The 24,547-nt window shown below is 42.5% G+C and overlaps 1 protein-coding gene across 1 annotated transcript in view; it reads left to right on the forward strand.

Moving 5' to 3' along the window:
• The window catches only part of LOC135482986 (uncharacterized), a 37,931-nt gene extending 20,494 nt beyond the window's left edge, over positions 1–17,437 (forward strand). The window contains exons 7-29 of the mRNA XM_064763472.1: positions 295–366; positions 1,031–1,105; positions 1,436–1,507; positions 2,023–2,091; positions 2,446–2,526; positions 2,856–3,096; positions 3,848–4,167; positions 4,294–4,368; positions 4,733–4,813; positions 5,277–5,491; positions 5,778–6,027; positions 7,076–7,717; positions 8,249–8,320; positions 8,570–8,644; positions 9,047–9,118; positions 9,869–9,931; positions 10,427–10,507; positions 11,193–11,433; positions 11,662–11,984; positions 12,466–12,540; positions 13,049–13,132; positions 13,309–14,138; positions 14,717–17,437. Coding sequence (XP_064619542.1) covers positions 295–366; positions 1,031–1,105; positions 1,436–1,507; positions 2,023–2,091; positions 2,446–2,526; positions 2,856–3,096; positions 3,848–4,167; positions 4,294–4,368; positions 4,733–4,813; positions 5,277–5,491; positions 5,778–6,027; positions 7,076–7,717; positions 8,249–8,320; positions 8,570–8,644; positions 9,047–9,118; positions 9,869–9,931; positions 10,427–10,507; positions 11,193–11,433; positions 11,662–11,984; positions 12,466–12,540; positions 13,049–13,132; positions 13,309–14,138; positions 14,717–17,251 — 6,644 coding nt within the window. The 3' untranslated portion in view covers positions 17,252–17,437. The remainder of the gene's footprint in view (positions 1–294; positions 367–1,030; positions 1,106–1,435; positions 1,508–2,022; positions 2,092–2,445; positions 2,527–2,855; positions 3,097–3,847; positions 4,168–4,293; positions 4,369–4,732; positions 4,814–5,276; positions 5,492–5,777; positions 6,028–7,075; positions 7,718–8,248; positions 8,321–8,569; positions 8,645–9,046; positions 9,119–9,868; positions 9,932–10,426; positions 10,508–11,192; positions 11,434–11,661; positions 11,985–12,465; positions 12,541–13,048; positions 13,133–13,308; positions 14,139–14,716) is intronic.
• The last annotated feature ends 7,110 nt before the right edge of the window (positions 17,438–24,547 follow it).

The raw sequence follows: 24,547 nt of genomic DNA on the forward strand, positions 1-24,547 counted from the left end.
GATCTTAAAACGTAGAATGTGAGATTTTGTTGCTTCTTGTACTAAGGCCCAGTACTATCAAAATGAGCACGCCATAAAAGGCAACTTACTCTGAGTAAATGAGTTAACAGTCCGATAGAAGCTGATGATGATGACGACGACGACACGTGCCAAAGTGGATCCATCAGAACATTATGAAAAGACCTTATTGATTAGATGATGCCATGTTGTTAGGATCCAAGTTCTGAAAACTACCCATTATACCATCAAGAATATAAGACCCATATACCAAGCTATATATTTTATTGTCAACAGTACACAAATGCGACAAGGGTTACCACCTTAAAAGGGTACATGGACGAGCGATATGTGTCACACATAAGATAGGTAAGAGCCCCCTTAAAAAGGGTTTGCTTGTTTGTGGGAGTAAATAGTGAAACCATAATTGAGTGCAGCCTAATGAAACGACTTCCAAAGTTAGCGAATACTAAGGGGGGGGGGGGGGGGCGCGTGCAAAATATTGGCTCAATGAATTTTTGAGAACAATCCTGCACAGAATTTGAGAGTTGTTGGCTGTGGTCATATTAAAATAATAGTTAGACTACGATCCCCCGACGCGTAGTAGCAACTTCTCGGTGTTTCCTGTATTGTTGGAGATCGTGAAAGAGGTAACCACTTCTCTCACTGTGTTTCCATTGTTACATCGGTTTATTCCGTTGACATATTCGAGGGAACACTAAATGAGAAACAATCAAAACCATGAGACCTCAGGGCATTGTCTTGGATTTTGAGTAGGAGTTCTCAACCTGCCAAAATTGATAAAATCTGATAAGAGAGTTTGATGGAATGCCCCCTCGCAATGAAAAGATTTGAAAATCTGGAAAGCTTAAGACACTATTTCCAAATATTTAGGCCGTAAATTAAGAGCTTTAATAGCGAGTTTGCGAAAACTCCCTATCTCTCGTTCAAAATATATGCACTCGGCTAAAATCCCCATAGAAAGGCCCCCTGCCCCTGCATGACTATGCATGTGTCTTTGATTTCCTTTCAGCCCCAATATGCCACAAAGGATACAAATATTTTGCACGACCTGGCAGACGCCACATTTGTGAAAAGGCTGTCCATGGTAAGTCATCCTCCATAATACTAACATTTTCGTCGATGTTTTATATGATGGAATAAACTGGCCCCCGTCATGTCTGTCATCATTCTATAATCACAATCAGAAGAATTATGGTAAACAGAACGCAGTTTTACAATAAAATGTCAAACGCAGCGATAAGACAGTCATATTTTAGAGAGACAAACACTTGGGTCACCGGGGTTGGTAGCTTGACAAAGCACTTACTTTCGCATTTCGTCACAACTTGTTGCTGTACTTCATTTGTAATAAAAGTCATACATGTACTTCCTAATATGTGATAAATGTCATGTTTGAGGGTTTTTTAAATTTCAGGCAAGAAATGCCTCAAGCCAGCTTACAAGTCAATAAGACATGGAAGGACAGTTTGCCTCCGCAAAGAGACGGGTAAATTTGCAAAAAATTAATTCTAGGCCTTTATATCCGATTGTACTGCAGCATTGGTTTGCACTGTGATACACAAAACCTCGTTTGAGTGGCAGTTATATCGATTTTTGTTTGTTTGAGGCATCCATCGACGGTGTGATCTAGTCGCACGTGCTGTGTTGGATTCAACAGATCGGAGGTGTACGGCTGAAGAGAGTTTTTAGTTTGATTTGTGAGGATAACTCAAATATAAACAAATATATGTTGTGCGTGACGGAATTAAAACTAGTACCGCAATGCTGGGCCTCTGTTCTAAAATCAAGCCGTCGAGTGGAGAATAAATTTCGTCAGAAACCTTTTTGACCAACGAGCCTAAGGTTTGGAGCTACTTGGGTCTACTTTGAATTTCCCTTCAGTCTCATTCTCTGTCTTATTAAGCCGTGGATCCTGGGTTTGCTATCAGGACGTTCATCCTTTAATCTGTTTCATCATTAATTATGCACGCGAAGTTTAGATGAGCCGTTGTATACTTTTAGTTCACCACTGCCCCAAGACGTTCACCATCAAATATCCAAGAAAGCCAAAATGCACGAGAACGATTGTTGGTAAGTCTATTCTATAAGAATATTCCATTGGTCAAAGCAAGGAAAGGAACGCTATAATTAAGAAACAATGCTAAATACTTACATATTCGGTAAAATGTGGAATGTTGTTTGATATAACTGACGACAGTTACCTTTACATATGCAATATCAGACAGTATATAGTGCACATGTTATACAGCAGTGTATGTTTTATAGGCATCCTGTTCCATTTTGTATTCGAAAAGATTCGGCGTTCCTTGAGGGATCCTCATATGTTAAGATTCAGAAGTGTACATAATTTTTTATGCTAATTGAAGAACTTCCGACCTCGATACGCATTTTGTTTGTTTTGACCATCATTTTTTTTTGCTTTAGCCGCCAAGTGCAAGAAGGGAGCCAGGCCGACCAAAAATGCACGCGGTTCACCAGTTTGCAGGACAGAGCACACCACGCCACGTACGTCGAATTGTTTTTCTTACTTTATTTAAGAGTGAAAAGGACCTTTTAAGGAAATCTCGATCATTTGAGTATTTTTATAACCAGTACCACATTATCTTTTGCAGCGACACCAAGCGTTGCACGAACAAAATAAGCCGGATTTAACATGAATTTCTATCCCAAACATATTCTTTCATATTGTTTCACATTCTGATTTTGCTGGATTTGTCCATTAGTCTTAAAGATGACCAGACGGACTCAATCAAAACTTATCAACTTCAGCCGATGACAATAATCAACTTCAGTGGTAGCGAATCGACGATTTAATGAATCAATCTTTCTTGCAGTGAAAAAGTGCGCCAAGAAGGCCGACATCGTCTTCGTTGTGGACAGCTCAGGCAGCATTGGCAAGAAGCACTTCCAAAAAGTCCGAAACTTCCTGGTCGATGTGGTCAACGGCCTTGGACGTATCGGGGCAAATCACATCCAAGTGGGCCTTGTCAAGTTCGCAACATCTGTGCACGAGATCATCAAGTTGAATAGCTACAACAACAAGAAGGATTTGATTAAGAAGCTCAGACGTCTCTTGTAAGTGCTTTCAAATTGAAGAAGTTGACTTTGTCTATTGACTGTTGGAGGGTGATATAAAAATATCTGTCGGTGCACTTACATGTGGTGGTAATTGGTGGCACATGTGTACATGTATGCTTAACTCCGAAAATATTTCAAGATTTCGATATTTTAAAGGCTTTTATAGACTTTAACTAAGACATTTCTTGAGACATTTCTTAAGACTCTCTTGACCTGCTTCAAGGCCAGATGTGGTGTTGCGCCCGCATATCTGTCTTGTCTGCTGCATAATCAGATCAGAGCGCGTCAGACCAGGTCGTCCTCCTCAGAGCTTCTCATTGTCCCACGCTCAAAATCACGTTATGGGGACCGAAGCTTCTCCGTGGCTGCCCCAAAACTTTGGAATAATTTACCATCTGAAATAAGATCAATCCCAACCATCAATTCATTCAAGACCGCTTTAAAATCCTGGCTTTTCAAAAAACACTACGGTATTTAGTAGAAGGTATGTTTTTTTCCCGCGCTTTGAGCAGGGCGACCTGGAAAGGCGCGTTATAAATATTAAATTGTATTGTATTGTATTGTATTTGATTTAAGACAAGACTAGGTAGGAATTGATTAAGGATGCTGCTAATTGCGCTGCGAGTCATGTGACCAGACTTTTACCATCACGTTTTGTCAAACGAACTGTTTGAAGGTATCCATATGACTTTGTTATATGTTGTATTTTTACGAACTAATTTCTGCATGTTCTTTTTCAAAACTTCAGCTATAGCAAGGGTCTGACCCACACCGCCATCGCGCTCGACGTCACCAGAACCGTCGCCCTCTCCAAGAGCCATGGTCGCCGGCCGGGCATAAGACCAACTGTCATTGTCCTCACGGACGGAGTGGCTAGTGACAAAGCCGAACTTCCAAGGGCGGCTCGTCGCCTTAGACGCGTCGCAAAGGTCATCACTGTGGGAATTGGCAGTGACATCAATCCGAAGGAGTTGGCTCTGATCGCTGGAAGCAAGCGCAATGTGATTTTGACGCCTTCGTTCGAGGCAATGCACTCGAAGGTCCAGGATGTCATTTCTAAGAGCTGTGGTAAGCACGCGCATTTCATTCTTCGGTAAAGTCGTTCTAAGAAAACGGTTGAACTTTGTCATGTCATAAATCTCGTCAATCATGATAAGTGTATATGATTTCATCCTATTCTATTAAAATTTTCAGTGCGAGCGTGTCCACGTGGATTCAGGTTGGCAAGAACAAGTGAGAAAAACCAGACATGTCGAAGGGATACCAAACGTGAGTTGAAGTTCTTTGAATCTGTCCACGTCCTACGTGGCCGTCTGATGGCAGCATCAGAATTCGGGACGTTTTGTCCCGATATCCTTTAGCTGATTTTTAAATGCCATTGAAGGAGAAAATAAGCAAGATCGAGCTGGGGGGGGGGGGGGGGCTATGATAATTGTATTTCTACACGTAACACGGTCAGAGATCTATTGGTCGGTCGAGTGTTGCTGTCGAATAAAGAAATCAGGCTTTAGGAGAATGTAACCAATGCGATGTACACCTTTTGATGGCTGAAGTCAAACTTACCGTGTATATATAAGTGAACAGAGAAGGCTCACTCACCTGTTAGGTAATCTTGCTGCGTTTTTGGCTTTAGATTTCCGCTGCCCTCGTGGTTCCCGACGCCTACACCGAAGGAGTTCAAGAGCATTCCCCGAATGCCTTAGGAGTCCAGGAGGTAGGATTTTATTTCGAGGCTGCGATCTGGGCATGCACACCGCACGGACTGAATCCTCCAAATACAATGCAGTGAGACCAGGTCATCGCGAAAACAAATTTGAGGGTTGAAAGCGCATACACGACATACCTTATCATGATCACATTCGACACTCAAAAACAAAAAAGTTAAGATTTGGTGATTATATATGCCTACAGAATACGATGGCCAAGTCAGCATTCGATTATGATAATCAGTGACACCTTCAGACGTCCACGTTAAAAGATCTCGTTTCCTCCGTAGTAAAAAATAAAAAATGGTTTGATGGCAACCCATTCCCAAAAAGGTTTAACAAGTTTGATATATGAAGTGTTGGTGTACAGTGTAGTTGCATCGTATCAATGTGTGAAAATAGGGCAAGAGCTACTGTTGTGACCGTTAACCAGCCGAGAACAGAAGTTAACGTGTATCTCTTTTGCATTAGCCTCGAGAGTTCCAGGCCAAAAAACAGAAACCCGACCAGTGGTTACAAGGAGAACGACGAAAGAGGTCCCAATGGTTCCGACAAGGAAGGTAGTCTCCCACCTCCCAATTCTAAAGAAGGTACCCGCAGAAAAGGGGCCTATCGTCATCAGGAAGTTCATTACGCGACAAAGCCATCTAGTCGAGACGACAAAGCGTCCACAACTGCTAACAAAGGTAAAATTATTTCTGAAATTCCTAAACTTCCCCGCCGTTACTCCTCGCCTGACCACTCCGACGGGGCCAGAAATAATAGACGGCGTTTGTCGGACTGATTCGGAGAATATCCCCTCCAAGGAATTTACTGTGAGACCCGGCCCAATTTCAATAGGTCAGTTTGACCATCTAAAATGAAGCTACAAGATCAAAATGACCCCGAAACGTCCAAAATGAATACATGTCGAGTACTTCGAATGGTTAGGTAACATCTGCAGCCAACTAATCAGCTATTTCTATTATACAGGGTGTCTCACCGTATCCATATAGGATAATCAAGAAGCCACATACACTTGTCAGCAAGGAAAAGCCACTTGATGTTGTCAAGGAGTACAAGCCTCATTTCGTCAGCCGCTTTAAAAAGCCTATCGTGACTGAGATAACTAGTGGTGTAACCGTTATTAAGAGACCCGTGGTAGACAGGACAGACATCCATAGACGTCAAGGACCAGCTGAGATTAATGTGGCGTCGCATGACACGGTGTCTCATTGGAGAGGTTGGTACATTCGTCACATCTGATTGCTAATAGTTCTCCGTGGGTGTAACCCCATGACGGTAAAGCCCTGTCGTGGAGTTGAACAATGATCGACGGTAAAACTAGTCTCTTGAGGCAGCCCACAATCACTCTAACCAAAGTCTTCCGTTTGGGAGGGACGAGGCCGAGCCGCCGCGTGCGCAGTGTACCGTACTTTTACCAGTCACACTTACCTCTGATCATTACCCTCAAAAATATAGGTTTTTGAGCTTTTGAAAAATCATTAATCAATGGTTTTTCGGCCAACACAAATATTCACCCAGTAGAGGTTTTTCAGAATCACCAGAACCATTAGGGGTTTTCATTCTACCGATAACCCCCCCCCACGGGGTATTGTTCTGTTAGCAAAACCTTAAGAGGTTTTTTAAAACCCCAATTTTTTTTCTAAGAGTGATCTTTGGTCGATCATCTTGTGCGTGAAATAGACATGAGTTGATCTACAGCTCAGTATGTAGGGTAGAACTCATTGATACCTAGCACCTACATGTTTCTGACAAATTTCGTCCAGGATGATTGCTTTCTCGCGATATTGCATTATTATGCAAGATTCAAAAGAGGAATATGAACTGCCGTAATATACTTGCATATACATGTACTCTAGTTTCAACGATATAAGACTGGTTCTGCATATTCATGTCAAAGCTTGATATCATGCACATTGCCATTCAATGACATTCAAAATTGTTTAGTAGTTTTGGATAGACAATGTGATGGTGTCACCAAGTCGTCCGGTTGTCATGACGTCATGTTCTTATTAAGCCTTTGGGTGATATGAATAAAGACTAGCAAATGCTTTTACTTCAATTTTGTACAGAAAGGCCTAGTGTAAATGTACATGGAGTTTTAGATAAAAGCATTTGCTAGTCTTTATTCATATCACCCTTTGTTTCGATTTCGTATAGCCATCAGCCAGTCTCTGATTTGTGAAACTAGTGTAGGCTTTGATAGAGAGGTGTACAGTGTATAATCCTGTCTGAAATTTCTTATACGATTTTTCCCGACGTTTCAGTGGTGTTCAGTTGCTCGACGGGCTACATAATGATCATAGATAAAGGACAGAAAGCGTGTGTTAGGTGTAGGAAGGGAACCAAGCTAGTTGTAAAGAAAGGAAGGACACCATTCTGCCTAAAGGTTTTCCATCATTGTCCCAAAACATATCACTTTGGCAGGAAATACGGAAAGAAAAGATGCACGAAGAAGCTCGATAGGTGCAAGAAGGGATTCAAATTGCACCATTCCGTCTGTGAGAAGAAGGTTCCGCACTGCTTCAAGCCATTTAAGCTGGTTAGGCCGCACTCGAAAAAACCTGTATGTAAGGAAACCACCTTCGTTTGCAAGAAGGTGGGCTTCAAACTCATCCATAAGGACGGAAAACACATCTGCACGAAGCACGTCAAGACATGTCGCAAAGGATTCCACTTCAGCGACAAAACATGCCATAAGAAGGTCCCCAGATGTGGAAAGAAGTTCCACTTGCACCACAGGAAAGGCAAACACGTCTGTAGCAGGAAGGTACCCAAGTGCGCTAAAGGATTCAAACTTCGACACAAAGGTGGAAAGGTTCAATGTTACAAGACGGTACCTTACTGCACCAGAAGTTACAAGATGATCACCCAGAAGGGAAAGAAAGTATGTCACAAGAAACACACTGGTAAGAGGCTATAGTTTTTTTTTAAATCTGTTATTTCCTGCATTGGTACAAGAGACTCGGCCTCATCAAATGAGGCCTTTCTTTATGTTTAAAAAGGATAGATTACCATAAAGAATAAGTTCACTATCAAATAACGAATTTGACTATAGAAAAGAGCTGTACCTTTCATATTACAGACACATTACTATATTGACCTTTGTCACATTCACTGACCATCTGAGGTTCGTATGACCCTTATACGTATACGGACCCTTATACGTATACGGTGTTAGGTTATTTCGCCCCTTATGTACATGGGCAGTAAAAAAGGCCCACCTCAACACAATCTATTGTGTTTAAACAAAACACGCTCGCACCTAGTCCTAAATTCCCATTGTTCTACTGTCTTTATATCGAAAGGCAATTTTTTTATAACATGGACCCCCACAAAATAGCTTTCAAGGGGGTTGATATGCCTGAACCGGCACAGAAGCAGTGTGTGACACGTGATTTCTGCTTCCCATGTCAAATGTTCATCTTCTCGTCCTCCAGTCCACCACTGTGCTAAAGGTTTCCATATGAAGAAGGTGAAAGGGAAAGACGCCTGTGTTGGCTCTAAGCAAGGTAAGGTTTAAAAAGCTGTCATCGAAGTGAAACTCCGAGATAATTACTGAAAAACATACTAAAATGTCTAATAACTGGTTGTTTTTGCAATCCCATCTTAAAATAGGCATACGTATAAGTAAGCACAGTTACGTTATAAGCACACACCGTAGCGAACAAAATAAGACGTACTTTTACTTGCATGCCCGTCCGTCCGAATTTGTCGATTTAAAAACTTATGATAAGATTTGCATTTTCCATCCTTTTTAGTCCCAGTATGCCCGAAGGGATACACGCCAAAGAAGCCATCCCATAAGACCAAGAAGTGCCACAAGACAGTTAAATGTATGATAACGTTTTAAATTTATCATGAAATATTGCTCCATTTCTTGCCACATCATTACAAGATGCGTGCAGAACAACTAAGATACAGCTGAGAGAATGCAGAGACCGAAACTCTTTTCGGCAAATGTTTAGATATCTCTGCCAACAGTTTTCCGTTCAGAAACCCGCGCAATACGTGATGATGCATTAAGTGCCTTGACACCAACTGCATGAGGCGCGGGAAGCGCACTGTATTGCTCGTACAAAGTTCGCTTTAATGAAGAATTTGCATCGCCGCTAAGGCATAATTGGCTTAGTCTAAATCATAGTTTTAGAATCAAACAAATGTTCTTACATTCTCCGCTACCTCACAACTTCTGAGATCAGTCTAGGTTTTTCACCTCCTGAGGCATTTCTTTGCAGCCAAGAAATGTCCCAAGGACAGCAAGACGGCAACCAAGAGTGGCAAGAAGGTGTGCCACAAGACAAAAACGGGTAGGTGTGACACTCGAACATGCACGGTAGTTTACTGTCATTGAGAATGTAGACTAACAGAATCCATAAAACCTTTTAGTTGAATATTTAGTTTTGTTGAGAGTGATGTGCAGCTTTGTCATATTGGTCAAACAGTTTAATTCATTCTGACTTATGACACACGGGATATCGGGTCATACTGGCCAATCTAACGTTTGAACACTTTCAGAATAAAGGTTTTGAGCCTTTAGTAAATATTTAGGAGCTTTTCGGTCAAGATAAATATGCAATGCATCCCCTTAAGGTTTTTTGAAAAATGAAAAAACTGTTAATGGAAACGCTTATTAAAATGGGGGAGCTTTGGTGAAGGGCCCAGTCAAGCCCGTAGACGGGAACAACTTTTATTTGTGTATCTTAAGAGTTCCAAGCACCCAACAAATCGTTGATCTTTGTGACCTGGCATCTGGGTAATGATATGTAAAACCTTCAAACTAACTACGATCAGACACCTCGATTGTAATGAAGCGAATTGACTTGCGAGAATTTTACACAGTTTCTCGATTGCGCGGTAGCGGTCTCGAATTTACCATTGAGATACGGGCGGCGCGATCGAGTTACTTTGGCTAAAGTGCCTCATCAGGTTTAGGCCTAGTTTTACTTTTTTTTGTCTCACCCTCCCGCTTGATTTTAGTACAGACCCACTAGTGCAGTGATATTTCCTTAACTCTAGATAATTTTCTCAAGAGTGGATCTTTTTTTTAATATATTCAGTTCATTCGTGCCACAAGGGATATGTCCTCCACAAGGGACCGACATGTTCAAGGACGATTGTGCGTAAGTATGGGATGTACTAATCTTTATTGTGAAAAGGCTGAAGATGAAGCCAGAAACCTGAGACAAACCTTGAACAGTATTTGTTTATTGTAGAACAATCCTGTTGATGCTGTTAATCTTATAAGACGGCTGATCATGGCCGACAGGAAATAGCTCGCAGGCCGTAAATTGATAAGCAAAATGATAGAAATCAATCCCGATCATCAAAATTTTGTTTCGACATAAGCCAATCGCTGTGCTAATTAAAAGTCCACAAAGGAGATTTACCGCAAGACTTACTCCCACAAATTCTGCTTTCGTGAATCTCCAAATATTTTATTTCGGTGTTGCTCTCTTAGGTATCCCTCAGTGCATTTTCTTGTAAAGAAAACCTTCGACAAAATTGGTCGACATTACACCCTAATTTTCAAGATAAAACGAAAAATGCTATGGAACAAAATGGCCACTTACGGCAATAACAGCTCGCACTAATACATTTTCTCTCTCTATTTTAAGCCTCTCAATGCCCCAAAGAATTCAAACCTACCAAGAGCGATCTGGGAGTTCAGCTTTGTCGCCAAGAAAAACAGATGCCATGTAAGTCGCTGTGATAACCTCACCGTTGCCCTTTAACCTTTCAACTTCGAGAAGCGTTGTGGTGTAGTGAATAGACTACTAGGGGGTATCGGAGAACAGCGCTAATACTAGTCAAATGTGAATCTTTCGCGAAAACATGCCTGAAATACATGTATAACAAGTTTGAGATGTTTTAGAGTTGAAATTGATACCTCACTGTCGGCATTGGTTGTCTCGCCAAACACCACTCGGGTTGGAATGCCCTTTTGTCCGAAATATCCGATGCGTTTCGGTTCCTTGGTTTTGTAACGAAAATCACGCTAAGCCAGCCAAAAGAAGCGATAGTTGCTGAATAGGCGCCGATTCAAAATGTCACGATTTCGAACTTAAAGTGCTACATACATGTATGCTGTAATATTGGTTCCACATTCTCAATCTTTATCAACTCTTGATACAAAACTAGGAGTAGACCTGCTTGTGTTGGAGAACAGTGCATGAGTCAGTCAACTTTCAATTTTGTGGGCGAAAACATTCTTTTGCAATTTCGCGTCGACTTACATTACTTTCGGGAATGGGTAAATTTCTTAAACTTATTCTTGATGATTTCCGCGCGTTCTCTTTCATCCCATATCGCAAGATTCGCGAAAATAAATGATCACGAAATTCCTGCCAAGCGGTTATTGCAAGTAACACCGTTTACTTTCAGTGAAACCGTGTGCCAAGAAGGCAGACATAATCTTCGTCGTGGACAGTTCGGGAAGCATCGGTGCTAAGAACTTCATGAAGCTAAGGCTGTTCCTTGTCGACTTCGTTAAGGCAATCGGAAACGTCGGGCCTAATGGCAACCAATTTGGCCTGGTGAGATTCGCCACGACTGTTCATGAGAAGATTAGGCTGAACAGATTCAGTTCTGAGGCACCTCTTATTGCTAAATTAAAGAAACTCTTGTAAGTAGCGCAACTTTGGAAATCATAACACTGTAGCTTCATTCAGGCAGGAATCTTGTTCTTTACAATGGTAAACGAATTTCTATCCTTTTGATAATAGGCATTTTTCAAAAGAGGCAATCGCCTAAATTTGTCCATCTATGGCACCTTGAACAAGGATGGAAACGAGGTTGCGCATGTCAACCGTGACGTATCTTACTTTCATGATCATTTTCCTTTCTATTACAGCTACACCATGGGAATCACTAACACCGCTAAGGCCCTCGACGTGGTTCGCACGAAATCCCTTCTCCCAAGTCACGGGCGCAGGAAGGGAGTCGACGCCATTGTCATCGTGATCACCGATGGCGGTGCGACAGATGCAAAGAAACTCCCTGCAGCCGTGAAGAAGCTGCGTAAGGTGGCGTCAAGGATCATTGCAGTGGGTATCGGTTCACAAGTGAACGAAAAGCAGTTGGCACTGATCGGTGGCGGGAAGCAGAACGTGATTAGCACTAAATCATACGCAGGCTTGAAAAAGAAGGTCAAGGAAGTAGTCTCGGGAAGTTGTGGTAAGTATCTTTGAAGCCTTCCTTCATATAACCGTTAACAGCCCGTGTCACCCACTTACTTTATTTTCTGTGATAGTTTACGCTGTGTTGCCAAGGAACATCACTAGTTGCCCTGTCGGTTAGGCCTATTGATCCCCAATTAATGCTGCTTCTTGGGGGCCGATGCTACCGAGATTTTCCCCAGCGGATTACCCTTTGAGAAGACAGTACGTAACGAACAAATCTGAATGACTTGCGTGATACCTTGCGTAAAACCCCATAAAAGTGTAGATACGGTATGCCTTTAGAAATTTTCCTTCGAGAGCCAAAAGTGGAAATGTGACCCCTTTGGAATAGACTAGGAAAATACAACCCAGGGCAAAAAAAATCATATATCCGAACATTTTGCACCTATCTATTTTCTGCGATTTGCGAAAATTTCAACAAAATAAGAAAATTTTCACCACTTTTCTCATGAGAGAGATTGCATCTATATTTCCAGTGCGTAAATGTGGTGACGGAATGAAGTTCATCTCAGCGTCAAAGACTCACCAGCTTTGCAGAAAGGATGTCTACAGTAAGCTGATTTAAAATATCGACTGCGCCACGCCCCATCGTGACATACGCCAATACGGAAACTCACCCACATGGATGGTACCCATGCGGACATTTCTGCCAATATTAAGATGTTCAAGACAGTTAAAACGTCATCAGTATCCAATAATTCATTATTTACCATAATAATTTTATATTACAGTCCACTGATAATGTCAATAATCCATTGAACAATCTTGCAATATGGCAATTGATCAGCTGTTGCATGCGTAATTCGAGGAATATAATCACAGTTGTAACTGTCCCATTTGCTAGAGGATCCCCTTGGCCCCTTTCATTAGTTTTCTAATACTAGTAGTCTGATGATGATCACAACCAATCAAACAAAAACAAAAACACTTTTGTGGTATTGCTTTGAAATCATAAATCAGGTCCCGCAACGAATATGTAACAGTTATTGACTCTTAAGTTTCAGGACATTTTTATGAATAACCCGATATAATAGTGCCCACGCCTACCCTACGTTTCAGATCACGTGTGTCCAGCCGGAAGTAAAATGATGAAGCAACCAAAGAATGCCAAGACCTTCCCCAACTGCTTGAAGGGTCCCAAAGGTAATTATTCATAATAAAGTTTTGTTGTACTGTGAGATAAGGGAGACCCCTATCTCTCGGCGACTTCGTGTTACTTGCCTTAAACTGGTGTACTGGTAGTCTCCCTTTATTTGAATTAATTATCATGTAACAAATACTGCGATCGTCAAATAAATAATTTTCGTATTCGATTTCAGTGACTAAGAAGTTCCCAGGCGAAAAGGTAGAAAAGAACCCAGTTGTGACCCATAAGAAGACTGTGGAAGTACCAATGGTAGCAACTACAAAAACCCTCACCAAACCAGTCGGTAGCAAGAAGGTATCTGTTGTAACCAAGATCCTGGTAGCCCATCATCCAGAGATAAAACCAGTCGGAAAGAAGGAGGTATTTGGTATACCAGAAACGAGGACGATCTCGAAAACTGCTCCCATGGTGGATATCAAGAGTGCGTCCATCGCGACGGTCCTGAGGCACCCTGCGACTCTAACAACGGCTTCGAAGCCTCCAGCCGAAAAAGTCATCAAACGGAAACCCAAACAGATAGATGTGTTTGTCAGGCCTATCATTACCACACGAAGGTTGAAACCAGATGTCGAAAAGGTGCAAGGATTAAAAATGGTGGCACCAAGACTCTTCGCTTCCATTTATCCTTTCCTACATGTGTTCCCATACGGAAGAGTCCCACAGCCACTCCATGTTGTGTTTGTCATTGATAACTCCCAGAATATGCAACCCATGGAGTTCAACTACGTAAGGCGATTCCTTCATAATCTCCTCCACAAGAGACGCCAGGAGTGGAGGCATGCGAGATTCGGCGTGGTCACAACTGCGACACCAGAGACCCTGTTCGGTCTCTTACCAGTGGGGAGAGCCCGACGATTGCTGCCGAAGCTGGAGCGAGTGGAAGGAGTCTCCAAACTGCCAGAAGCCCTACTACTAGCATTGCAAGCCCATGAATCCTACCCTGAACGCCATGCAAAGAAGGTTGCATTTGTCATCAGCGCTAACACCCCATCGTTCAGGAACGTAAGTATTTCTTAGATCCGTTCATATCATCCAAATCAAATACCTTCGAAGAAAATTCCTTCAAATGCAGCTTATAACAGTGCGGTGGACTGATTAGATTTGTTTGCCTATTTCTATGAAAGGTCAACATAAGATATTAGCTGAATCAATTGTCTACTCATTTTAACTCTGTTAGAACGATCTTGTGCGATTTCAACGCGTACTTTTTGGCACTCCTTGAAAACATGTTTAGCCCATTTTCACATGCGTTAAGGTTCTGTTTACATAAAGTTCACGTCATCAACCTGATGTCAGGTTCTTCTGATCTGTTCCCTTGCACGGTGGTTTAAGACGTTTGTTCCACCTGCTGCACGACTAATAGGTTTATACACTTTAGACAAAGGGTCTCACTCGCATAGGTAACGTTAGAGCCTTTTCCAAAGAGAAGTGACTTTGTCGCAGCAATGACCCCAGATCTCATTGATCAATATGAAAATAACTGCAAGGCAGAATGATATAAATGGTAAAGCGTTACGCCCAGCGAACTTGGTCTCAACGTAAAGAACCCCGTAGAACGACAATCCTTCACTTTCTTTCAGTTACCTAACCGACCTTGGAAGGAACTCATGGACAACGGCGTCTTTACCCTTAGCATCTCCACCGGCCAGGGACCACACCCGCACTTCTACAATCTTCTCCGACACCACAAGAGGAGCTATGCCATAAACTTGCCGTCACTCGCCGCATTACCGTCCTACCCTTTCAACCTGCGCCCAGTTGGCGAACATCATCTTCCATCAACTTTCCTTCATGAAGGCTCATATCCCATCGTCCTACGTCAAAGAAACCCCTACTATTTCGGGTTGGCTCCCTATAGCAGACGCCCTAAAACAACTACTCAAAAGGTTCTTAAGGGAATAAAACATATCGTCGGAAAGGTAGCTCATCACGTCCCAAGATATGCAAGAGAGGTTATTAGAGCATTGGAAAGGGTTATTAGTAGAGTCGCTAGAAGGCATCCTAACGCCCCTGCCCATAAAGTTCTCAAGAATTTAAAGCGTTTCATTGGTGAAGTATCCAGTCACCAGCCACATAAAACCCGTGTCGTCCTCAAGACACTTAAGAAAGTCATTGGTCATGTCGCCGGCAAGATAAAACATAGGAAGGTACCACACGTGAAAGGCTTTTTGAATCTTAATCGGAAGGTACAGCGTAGACATCCTAAACCAACTACTCACCGTGTACTAACAGACTTAAAAAGAGTACTTGGCAAAGTAGCCCGCAGACTTCCCCATGGTGTTACCAAAAACACATTGAAACATGTAAAACACATAATTGGTGAAGTTGCTCGCAAGCATCCCCGGGCTCCACTTCATAAAACACTCAAATCTCTGAAACGTATTGTCAGTAAAGTCGCTGTTGGTGTACCTCTAAAACGTACTCGTGACGTACTGAGATCTGTAAAACACCTGATTGGGAAGGTGGCCCGTAAGGTACCTCGCAAACATCCGAGTGTGAAGGGCGCTTTGAACCTTGTTCGCAAGGTACACTTCAGACATCCTAAACCAACTACTCACCGTGTACTAAAAGATCTAAAAAGGGTACTTGGCAAAGTAGCCCGCAAACTTCCCCATGGTGTTACCAAAAACACATTGAAACATGTAAAACACATAATTGGTGAAGTTGCTCGCAAGCATCCCCGGGCTCCACTTCATAAAACACTCAAATCTCTGAAACGTATTGTCAGTAAAGTCGCTGTTGGTGTACCTCTAAAACGTACTCGTGACGTACTGAGATCTGTAAAACACCTGATTGGGAAGGTGGCCCGTAAGGTACCTCGCAAACATCCGAGTGTGAAGGGCGCTTTGAACCTTGTTCGCAAGGTACACTTCAGACATCCTAAAGCAACTACTCACCGTGTACTAAAAAATCTAAAAAGGGTACTTGGCAAAGTAGCCCGCAAACTTCCGCATGGTGTTACCAAAAACACATTGAAACATGTAAAACACATAATTGGTGAGGTTGCTTGCGAGCATCCCCGGGCTCCTCTTCATAGAACACTCAAAACACTTAAACGCATTGTCAGTAAAGTCGCTGTTGGTGTACCTCTAAAACGTACTCGTGACGCACTGAGATCTTTCAAACATCTGATAGGGGAGGAGGCCCGTAAGGTACCTCGCAAACATCCGAGAGTGAACGGCGTTTCGAAACTTGTGGAACAACGTGGATTTTTGAGCCCATATTTCGAAGGAAGACAGGGACCGAAAGTTTCGACTCAACGTGGATATTTGAGCCCATATTTCTCACGAAGACAGGGAAAGAAAGTTTCTACCCAACGTGGATATTTGAGCCCATATTTCTCACGAAGACAGGGAAAGAAAGTTTCTACCCAACGTGGATATTTGAGCCCATATTTCTCACGAAGACAGGGACCGAAAGTTTCAACTCAACGTGGATATTTGAGCCCATATTTCTCACGAAGTCAGGGACCGAAAGTTTCGACTCAACGTGGATATTTGAGCCCATATTTCTCACGAAGTCAGGGACCGAAAGTTTCGACTCAACGTGGATATTTGAGCCCATATTTCTTACGAAGACAGGGAAATGAAGTTTCTACCCAACGTGGATATTTGAGCCCATATTTCTCACGAAGACAGGGACCAAAAGTTTCGACTCAACGTGGATATTTGAGCCCATATTTCTTACGAAGACTGGGAAAGGAAGTTTCTACCCAACGTGGATATTTGAGCCCATATTTCTCACGAAGACAGGGACCGAAAGTTTCGACTCAACGTGGATATTTGAGCCCATATTTCTTACGAAGACAGGGAAAGGAAGTTTCTACCCAACGTGGATATTTGAGCCCATATTTCTCACGAAGATCGGGACAGGGAGTTTATACTAATAAGCCCATGGGAAATGTTGAGAGAGGACGTGCTACGAATCTGTTCCTGGAGAGGATGCGTGGCAATATCAATATTTTCGAAGGAAGTCGAGGTCGATCACGTGGATTTGGAGGAGGACGTTTTTTGGGAAGCAGGGGTTTCACCGAAGCCGGAGGTCGTACCAAAAGTTCCTTTCGACGATATGAAACATCCGACGATCGCGGCTTCAGAGGAGGATATAGGATATAATATGATAGCAATGATGGCGGCTTCAAAAATGGTGGTTATGAGACCTAAGTCCCAGCCATTCGATATAAGTGAGGCTTGGAATGTGATGTAGTACGCATGGATTACACATAAGGAAAGGTTAAGGGATTTTGTCATTATTTACTGTATCTTCCCTTCAAGTAGATTAAACCCAATTGTAGAACTTAATAGTATTTCATTTCGCTTTCTTTCTCGGGTCACTTTCTATACTCAGCTGGTAATCGTGATCATACTCATAATGGGGGCAATACAAAACTACATTGTATTACCTAAAGTTTTTAAGCCAAGCATGTATTAAGTATACATTCTTGCTAAAGTCAAATAACAGAAGATGTGCAGTCCTTGGGGTGGCAGGTACCCATCCTCCTACAGCAGACCTTTCTATTGTTCCTAAAAAACACGATTTGAAGGCCTGCTAAGGAAGGATGCTGGTGCTTATCTTCATAACTTGCATTTGCTTCAGGGTTTTTCGATAAGCAGTTCACCCTAATCAACTGGCGCCGTCTTCTTTAGTTTTTGGCTTCAGCTAATTCTGCTGCTCTCTCCGATAAGGTTCAAATGAAAAAATACAAGAAATTCCCCAAAACCTATAGTGCATTCATGCACTGTTACGTGGAAGGAGAATGGAGGATAGAGTGCCACAGATTTGCCTATTTAGGTGATACAAGAAGATATTTTTTTTAGGTGCAACGCCCAGGACTTCGCGAGTCTATACAATGTACATCTTATTGCTAATTATCCAAGAAAGCATCCTTCCCTATCTTTCAGTTAACCGACCGACCTTGGAACGAGCTCATTACCAACAAGATCAATACACTTTGCCTCGCCGCCGGCCATGGACCGAAACCGCAATTTTACTATCGGCTCCGACACCACAAAGGATCCAATGCTGTGTTTGTGCCGTCGTTCTCCACGCTGGCGTCTTATCCACAGCACATGGGAGCGTTTAGTCTCGGCCTATTGGGCCCGTGGCTTCGTAAGCATCCATGGTTCCTCAAAAATCGTAGAAAACCTGTATACATCTCGAGTGACGGTCAACTGGTTCGTCCAAAGCACCGAAAAAACGAACGTCCTGAAACTATTTCGCACAAAAAGATAACTCCACTAGAGGCAGGCAAACTAAGACGAAATAGTGGCAGACACCCAGGACTTAAAGGTATATTTAAACTTCTTCGTCTCCTCAATAGCCAGCAATATCGTCCCCAATATCGATCACTCAAACTACCAACACAAGTTGGTGCTGCAAGTACAGTTCGTAAGCCGCGTCGTCCTCCGCAACTGGAAGGCACTTTGAAAAGTCTTCGTAATGCACAATACAAACAGAAAACGCTTGAAGGGGTTCTTAAACTTGCTCAATTAGGCTTACTTGGTAATGCACAACACAAACAGAAATTTAAAGGGGCATTTGATCTTGGTTGGTTAGGACACCATCATGCACCACACAAACCGGCATTTCATCATGTCATGTTGGCACACCAAAGGCACGAAGTACTGAAAGGCATTCTGAAGCTCGAAAAAGTACCGCAACGGCGTGAGAAAGTACTCGAAGGGGTTTTCCGCCTTGCTCGAGTGGTTCCCCCGACATATACTGGCAGCAAATACCAGAATAGCGGTGCGTATCCAAATGGCCAGGTGTCTTCAAGATATTCGTTTGGAGGAGCTTACCCAGAAGGCCGAGGATATCAAGTGACGTCGTGGTCAAATTTCAGAGGCGGGAAACCAAGAGACGACGTTATCTATAGATTTCCGTACGGAGGGGGGAAATCAAAGATGACGGGTTCATCCGGCTATGAGTCTGGAGGAGCATATTCCAGGAAGGCTAGGACTACCACGTTCCTAGCTGAAGAGAATTATCAGGCTCCGATCGAATGGTATTAAAGTGTATGATTGTTCTACGTTTATTTGCTTACCATAAAACGTGCGTCTCTAGATAATGCCAGATCGGCGCTATGAAATTTACAGACTTTCTATACAGTATAGAGGGCAGTTCTTACATGTAGACGCATCATTTTTTCCCCAAAACGTCGGTATTAACCCATGATTGTAATTAGTGCAGGCCAGGCATTATCTTAAGACACTCAAGGTCAGAATTACATTGTAGGTGATGGCATTTTAAAGCTATTTTCTGCATCGGCCGTATTCGCAAGTCATTTAAACGAAATAAATCATATCTTAATCCTAGGAACTTTTTTCATAATGTTTCACTAATACAATACATTGTACAATCGCATGGCTGATGTACTTGACCTTGACTGAAAGCAAGGTCGCCCCCAAACCCCGCAGCTTCTAACCGCTCAATTGCCAATTAACCGGCTCCTTCGGAAGGTACTTGCGCACGTAGTGATATGAAAATAAACGCTGGGGACGAGCGTATGGGGCCTAAGCCACGCCCGCCGTGAAGAAGAAGAATTTAGTCCGCGATGGTATGAAGACGACGATACAGACCGATTCCACTAGAGTGCTTTCCCACCGCGATTGTCGCCGCGAGAAAACAAGGCTCGGCTTGAAGCGGTTGGAATGTTGTACATGTAATGCAATGATCCTTGGACCATGTGCTCAACTCGTCACGCTGTGCTGAAATGGTCGTTAGACCATGTGCTCAACTCGTCTTATTTCGCCAAAGAAAGGTATAATGCTACAGGCGAATGATGATATAATTAAGCTGTTAGCAGTTTCAGCGACCCGAGTCGTTCAACAAAACCCTCGTAAAACGTAGGTCAAGGTATAACCCTGTTTCTCGTAGGTCAATATTCTGTAGCCTGTTCACTTGACTCTGTATTATTTTGATAATCCTACAGTTAGGATCTCTGGAGACAGTACTCATTCAGGGAATTGATGACCTTGACAACGTTTGACCTGATTAGAGCCGAACCCTCGGGAAAAGTGTTGCTGATTCTCCAGGGTTGTTTAAGGAATTGATACCGAATTGGATGTCTCACCGAATTCGCTCGGGTGAAGCTAAAATGTACAGCCAATCCGAGGCGTAGCCGAGGTTTTGGCCTACATTAAGCTTCACCCGAGCGGTTTTGGTGAATCCCGACAGTGAGGTATCAATTTCCATTGTAATACATCTCAAGTTAAACAACGAATAATATGGTCTTAAATACTTTTTGACTGCTTCCATATTTTGCACCATCCCAAGCGGGTTTGTTTGCTTAACCATGAATTCAAAACGAGGCTTTGTAGGCGGGTAGTGCATTTACACTGTTAAGTGCAGTTCATTCTAAATCAAGGTGTTTTAGAATATAATGCAAACAGTTTATAGGATCTTTGTCCCTGTTGAGCAAACCGAGTCCCTGGTAACAGAGGCATCCATTTTGAATGATGAATGTCAAACTTGGATACAATTGACAAAGAAAATAAGGATTTTTAAAATTGGCCTGCGGGCATATCGAGGCCTATGCTGATTTCTCGAACAAATGCGGTCCTCAATCAATACTGTGGCGTAAAAAGACAAAGGTCTGCCTTTTTGACAAGTTAGGTGGCTATATGTTCTCCCTTTGGCTGTTGGCAGTGCAATGAAATATCGTCAACTGTCTTGCTGAAGTTGTTTCACACTCTTGAGAGCCACAGTTTCCAGATAAGATGGCCGCACCTTTGAGTTTTGGTGATCCGTTCAGAGGATGGCGAAGAATTTGAGATTGGACGTCTGGTTGCTGGGATAAAGGAATTGATCGATTTTTTTCATCAGTTGTGTAGGATAAGATAAGTGTGGGCATGAGATGGGATGTCCACGATTTTCTTAATTTGCTATCTTCTAAATATGCTATAAAAAGCGAATTCCAACATGAATGATCTCGTCCACTCTCGAACTGATTCTTAAAAATGTATTCCCGATATATATGCATCATCCGGCTGGAGATAACACTGAAGGAAGATGTCCCGGTTTTTGTCATATTCTCGGTGGTGATCGTCAGCATCATTTGGCGGCAATGGACCATCACACGATATTTTCTTGTTTCGTTTTTCTCGTATTCCTGTTGCATAGTAAGTATAGTTTCCAATACATCTGCTCAAGGCTAATCAAATGACACGTACAGGCATTAAAGCGCACCCACCGCGTACTAAACTCTCAACATTTGTTAGTAAAACCACTAATCTCATAGTTCCTACATGGTAGATATGAATAAAGACCAGTAAATTCTTTTACTTCAGTTTTGTACAGAAAGGCCTAATGTAAATGCACATGATGCGTTTGGTAAAAGCATTTACTAGTTTTTATTCATATCACCCATTGCACCACTATGAAATTAGTAAAGATAGTAGTAAAACTAAAAGTAATCACTTATAAGTTGTCATAGATAAATAAAGTTGTAAAAATGGTTAAGAATGACTATTTCGATAGTTAAAACAACAAACATGATGTCCAAACGGCAACCACACGCTGACTTGTACATGAACATGTAAACAGTGAACGGAATGCTGTATGTTCGTTGAGAACTTTGAATCAGCTTTACAACTGTCAACAAGTGTGAAAATTCCAAGATTTGATCTCCGATTTCGCATGTGCTTGAACGATTACCGTAAATCTAGCGTGTGCATGCGTAACCGGCTACAAAACCTGGATTTTTCCAATTTCCACCCTGTCAAGTGTGGGGCTCATTAGAGCAGACCTCAAACTTCCGTATCCTAAAAACACCAAGAAAAAAGTTTGCTGTACATGGCACATGTATAGCTATAGTGAATGGAAAGATAAATTAGTACGTTTGAAACTGAACGCCAAGTCATATATGCTCACATCACATATATTATACACGTCCCTTTTTTACTATCATTGCTGCCGTCATTTCAGCGACGGATCATCTGCGGTTTAAGAGCTATTTTGGAAAGAGTACTTCAAAGGAAGAAAACTCCGTTTCGGTTGTGAGTTGCCCCGCCCACATGATAATTTTTTCATGCGATTGCTACCAGCCGGACACGCTGCCATGTTTGGGGTCAGCCCTTAACGTGACGAACAGGTCTTGCACGGTATACAACTACGGAAGTTGGAACTACTTAAGGCATTTTTACCAAAAGGTAGTATTCAATGTACAGTGTATTTGTTTGTCTTCTTTGCTTTCGTATCAGATATAAAAGGTCCTTGAAGACCCCTACGACATGATGTTGCAGACGTTAGCACCTTTGGTTACCGGGTGGGCCACCCTTCTGCCCTTGCAGATTCTCGTTCACCTCCCTGACGAGTTAAGATACTGTTCCCCGCCGCATCCCAATGGCATTGACGCAGGGCGTGCCCAGTATCCTTACGCCATGAAATTGAGGAGTCGGATTGATTGGAAATTGCCTGAATCTCATGTTGCCCGAAACAAAATGACCTTATTCGCCCTTTTTCTGTCGTTTGATATCATCGTCAGGCAAATATGACCTGCATTGATGTTGGGCCGTGGCCGATGGCTGAGGGTGCAACTGTTTCTATGAGGACCAAAAGAGGTGTGCAGAGAGACGAGGTATCAGTCGGCTGCACCAATGGAACACATCTCACCGCATGCGCTACCAGAAGAACGCAAGGGTAAAGTTGAATTTGGACTCGGAAAATTGACTTTTAAGGTTTCCTTAAAGGGGTACATCGTTCGTAATTACTTGTGGTCCAGTTAAATAGAAATCCACTATTACGCAATGCCCTAGTGCAATTGTTATGAATATGAATTTGTTGAAAATTGGTATTTATAGTATTTTATCTGTCTATACAAAGGCAATGCTGAAATTTATATTTAGTATGTATTAACGCAATTGACAATTTTCAACTTCAATTATAAATTCAATATTTTAACGAACGGCGTAGGCCTTTAAGATTTTAAGGGGAAAGACAGAAAGCACAACAACATTGCCATTTTTGATGCAAAAACTGTCGAATGTGTGTTATGAGCCACTGACCGGAGTGGCATTCAATAGGACTCTTTCCTTAGGCAAGACGTCACTTCTTCAAATATTACGTGTTGTCTTTTGGTCCACCTGATCGTGTTCAACCTCCGTACTGAGACAGAATTGCAATTCTAATGCTCACCACCAGGCGACCAGGCCCCACGCGACAACGAGAGGAAGAATGCCGATGATGACACAAAGCCACGAGTTTTTTATTCGGCAATTTGATGCAAACGTACATGTACGTCATCAATGGGTTCTCAGCTAGCATTCGAATGTTCAGCTCTTGTCAATAGAACGTGGATTCTTGGTCTGGACGTCTTTGGCCGGAGTTATGTTTGACTTGTCACGAGTTAACTGACGGCCGGAGTTATGTTTAACTTGTCACGAGTTAACTGACTTGTATGACGCCAGGCACAAAGTTTTCCTAATTATCAATTGAACGTTGAATGCTAGCAGGGTTGCTACAATGTACCTCCAATACCCCAGCCGGGACCACCGCGAAATAACCCAATCCCTCCCCGCGGCAGTCCATCGCTTGTGGATCCTAAATTCATTTCGTCGTGTCTGCTTCAAGGCATAACAAGGGTTGCGGAAAGACACACAGGCAGTTCTCGCTTAATCGATGCATTTTAGAGAACTGTAAGGGGCTAGCCTATTTTATGTCATCGATTAAGAAAAGCGGATATTATCGAACGATAAGCGCTATTTGTATTGAACGTAAGTACATGAAAATATGTCTCTTTTTATAGTTGGAGTCGTATATAATGTTGTGTTACTCTCTGCAGTCGCAGTCTAGCGGCAGGATTGCTCTATGCTTGTGATGTTTCCTCCATACCTCGGTCAACATATTCCAAATTAGTGCAATGTTGTTGGTAGTACTCCATATCTCAGTCTTTCCAGACAAGAGACTGGCGGAATAGTTAGACATGACTGGCACGCTAGATAGGAGCTCTAGCGGCCATGATGGAGGCTGTGCGACCGTCCATCGTTTGTCACCAGACGCAGAAACCACTGACAAGTCAAATGCCGCGACTTGACGAGTGCATTCACATGGCATACACAGAGGCTCTTCAGTGGGAAGACAAGTTTTCAAAGATGACCTTGTTTTGGCTATTTCGTCAGTCCTACATGTACCTGTACGTGCCTTAATTAAACCAATGTTTATCTGTTCAAAGATGATTTAAAGATATTTCGGATGAGTCGTTACCCCCGTCGTCGTATTCCTCAAGATAATGCAACACAAGGGAAATATTATAAACAAGTAAAGGACATGCAGGAATCGAAGTCCGAGTGGTCTGAGACTATCTTCAATATTTCGTTGCTCGGGTGTGCCATCCGGAGGTGCCGCCTGAGTGAGAGGATTGCATGTCGGAGCATCGTTTATAGGAAACTTATCAAGGGCTGTTCTTTGTTTCT

Source organism: Lineus longissimus, chromosome 2 (assembly GCF_910592395.1).
Source record: "Lineus longissimus chromosome 2, tnLinLong1.2, whole genome shotgun sequence".
NCBI lineage: Eukaryota > Metazoa > Nemertea > Pilidiophora > Heteronemertea > Lineidae > Lineus > Lineus longissimus.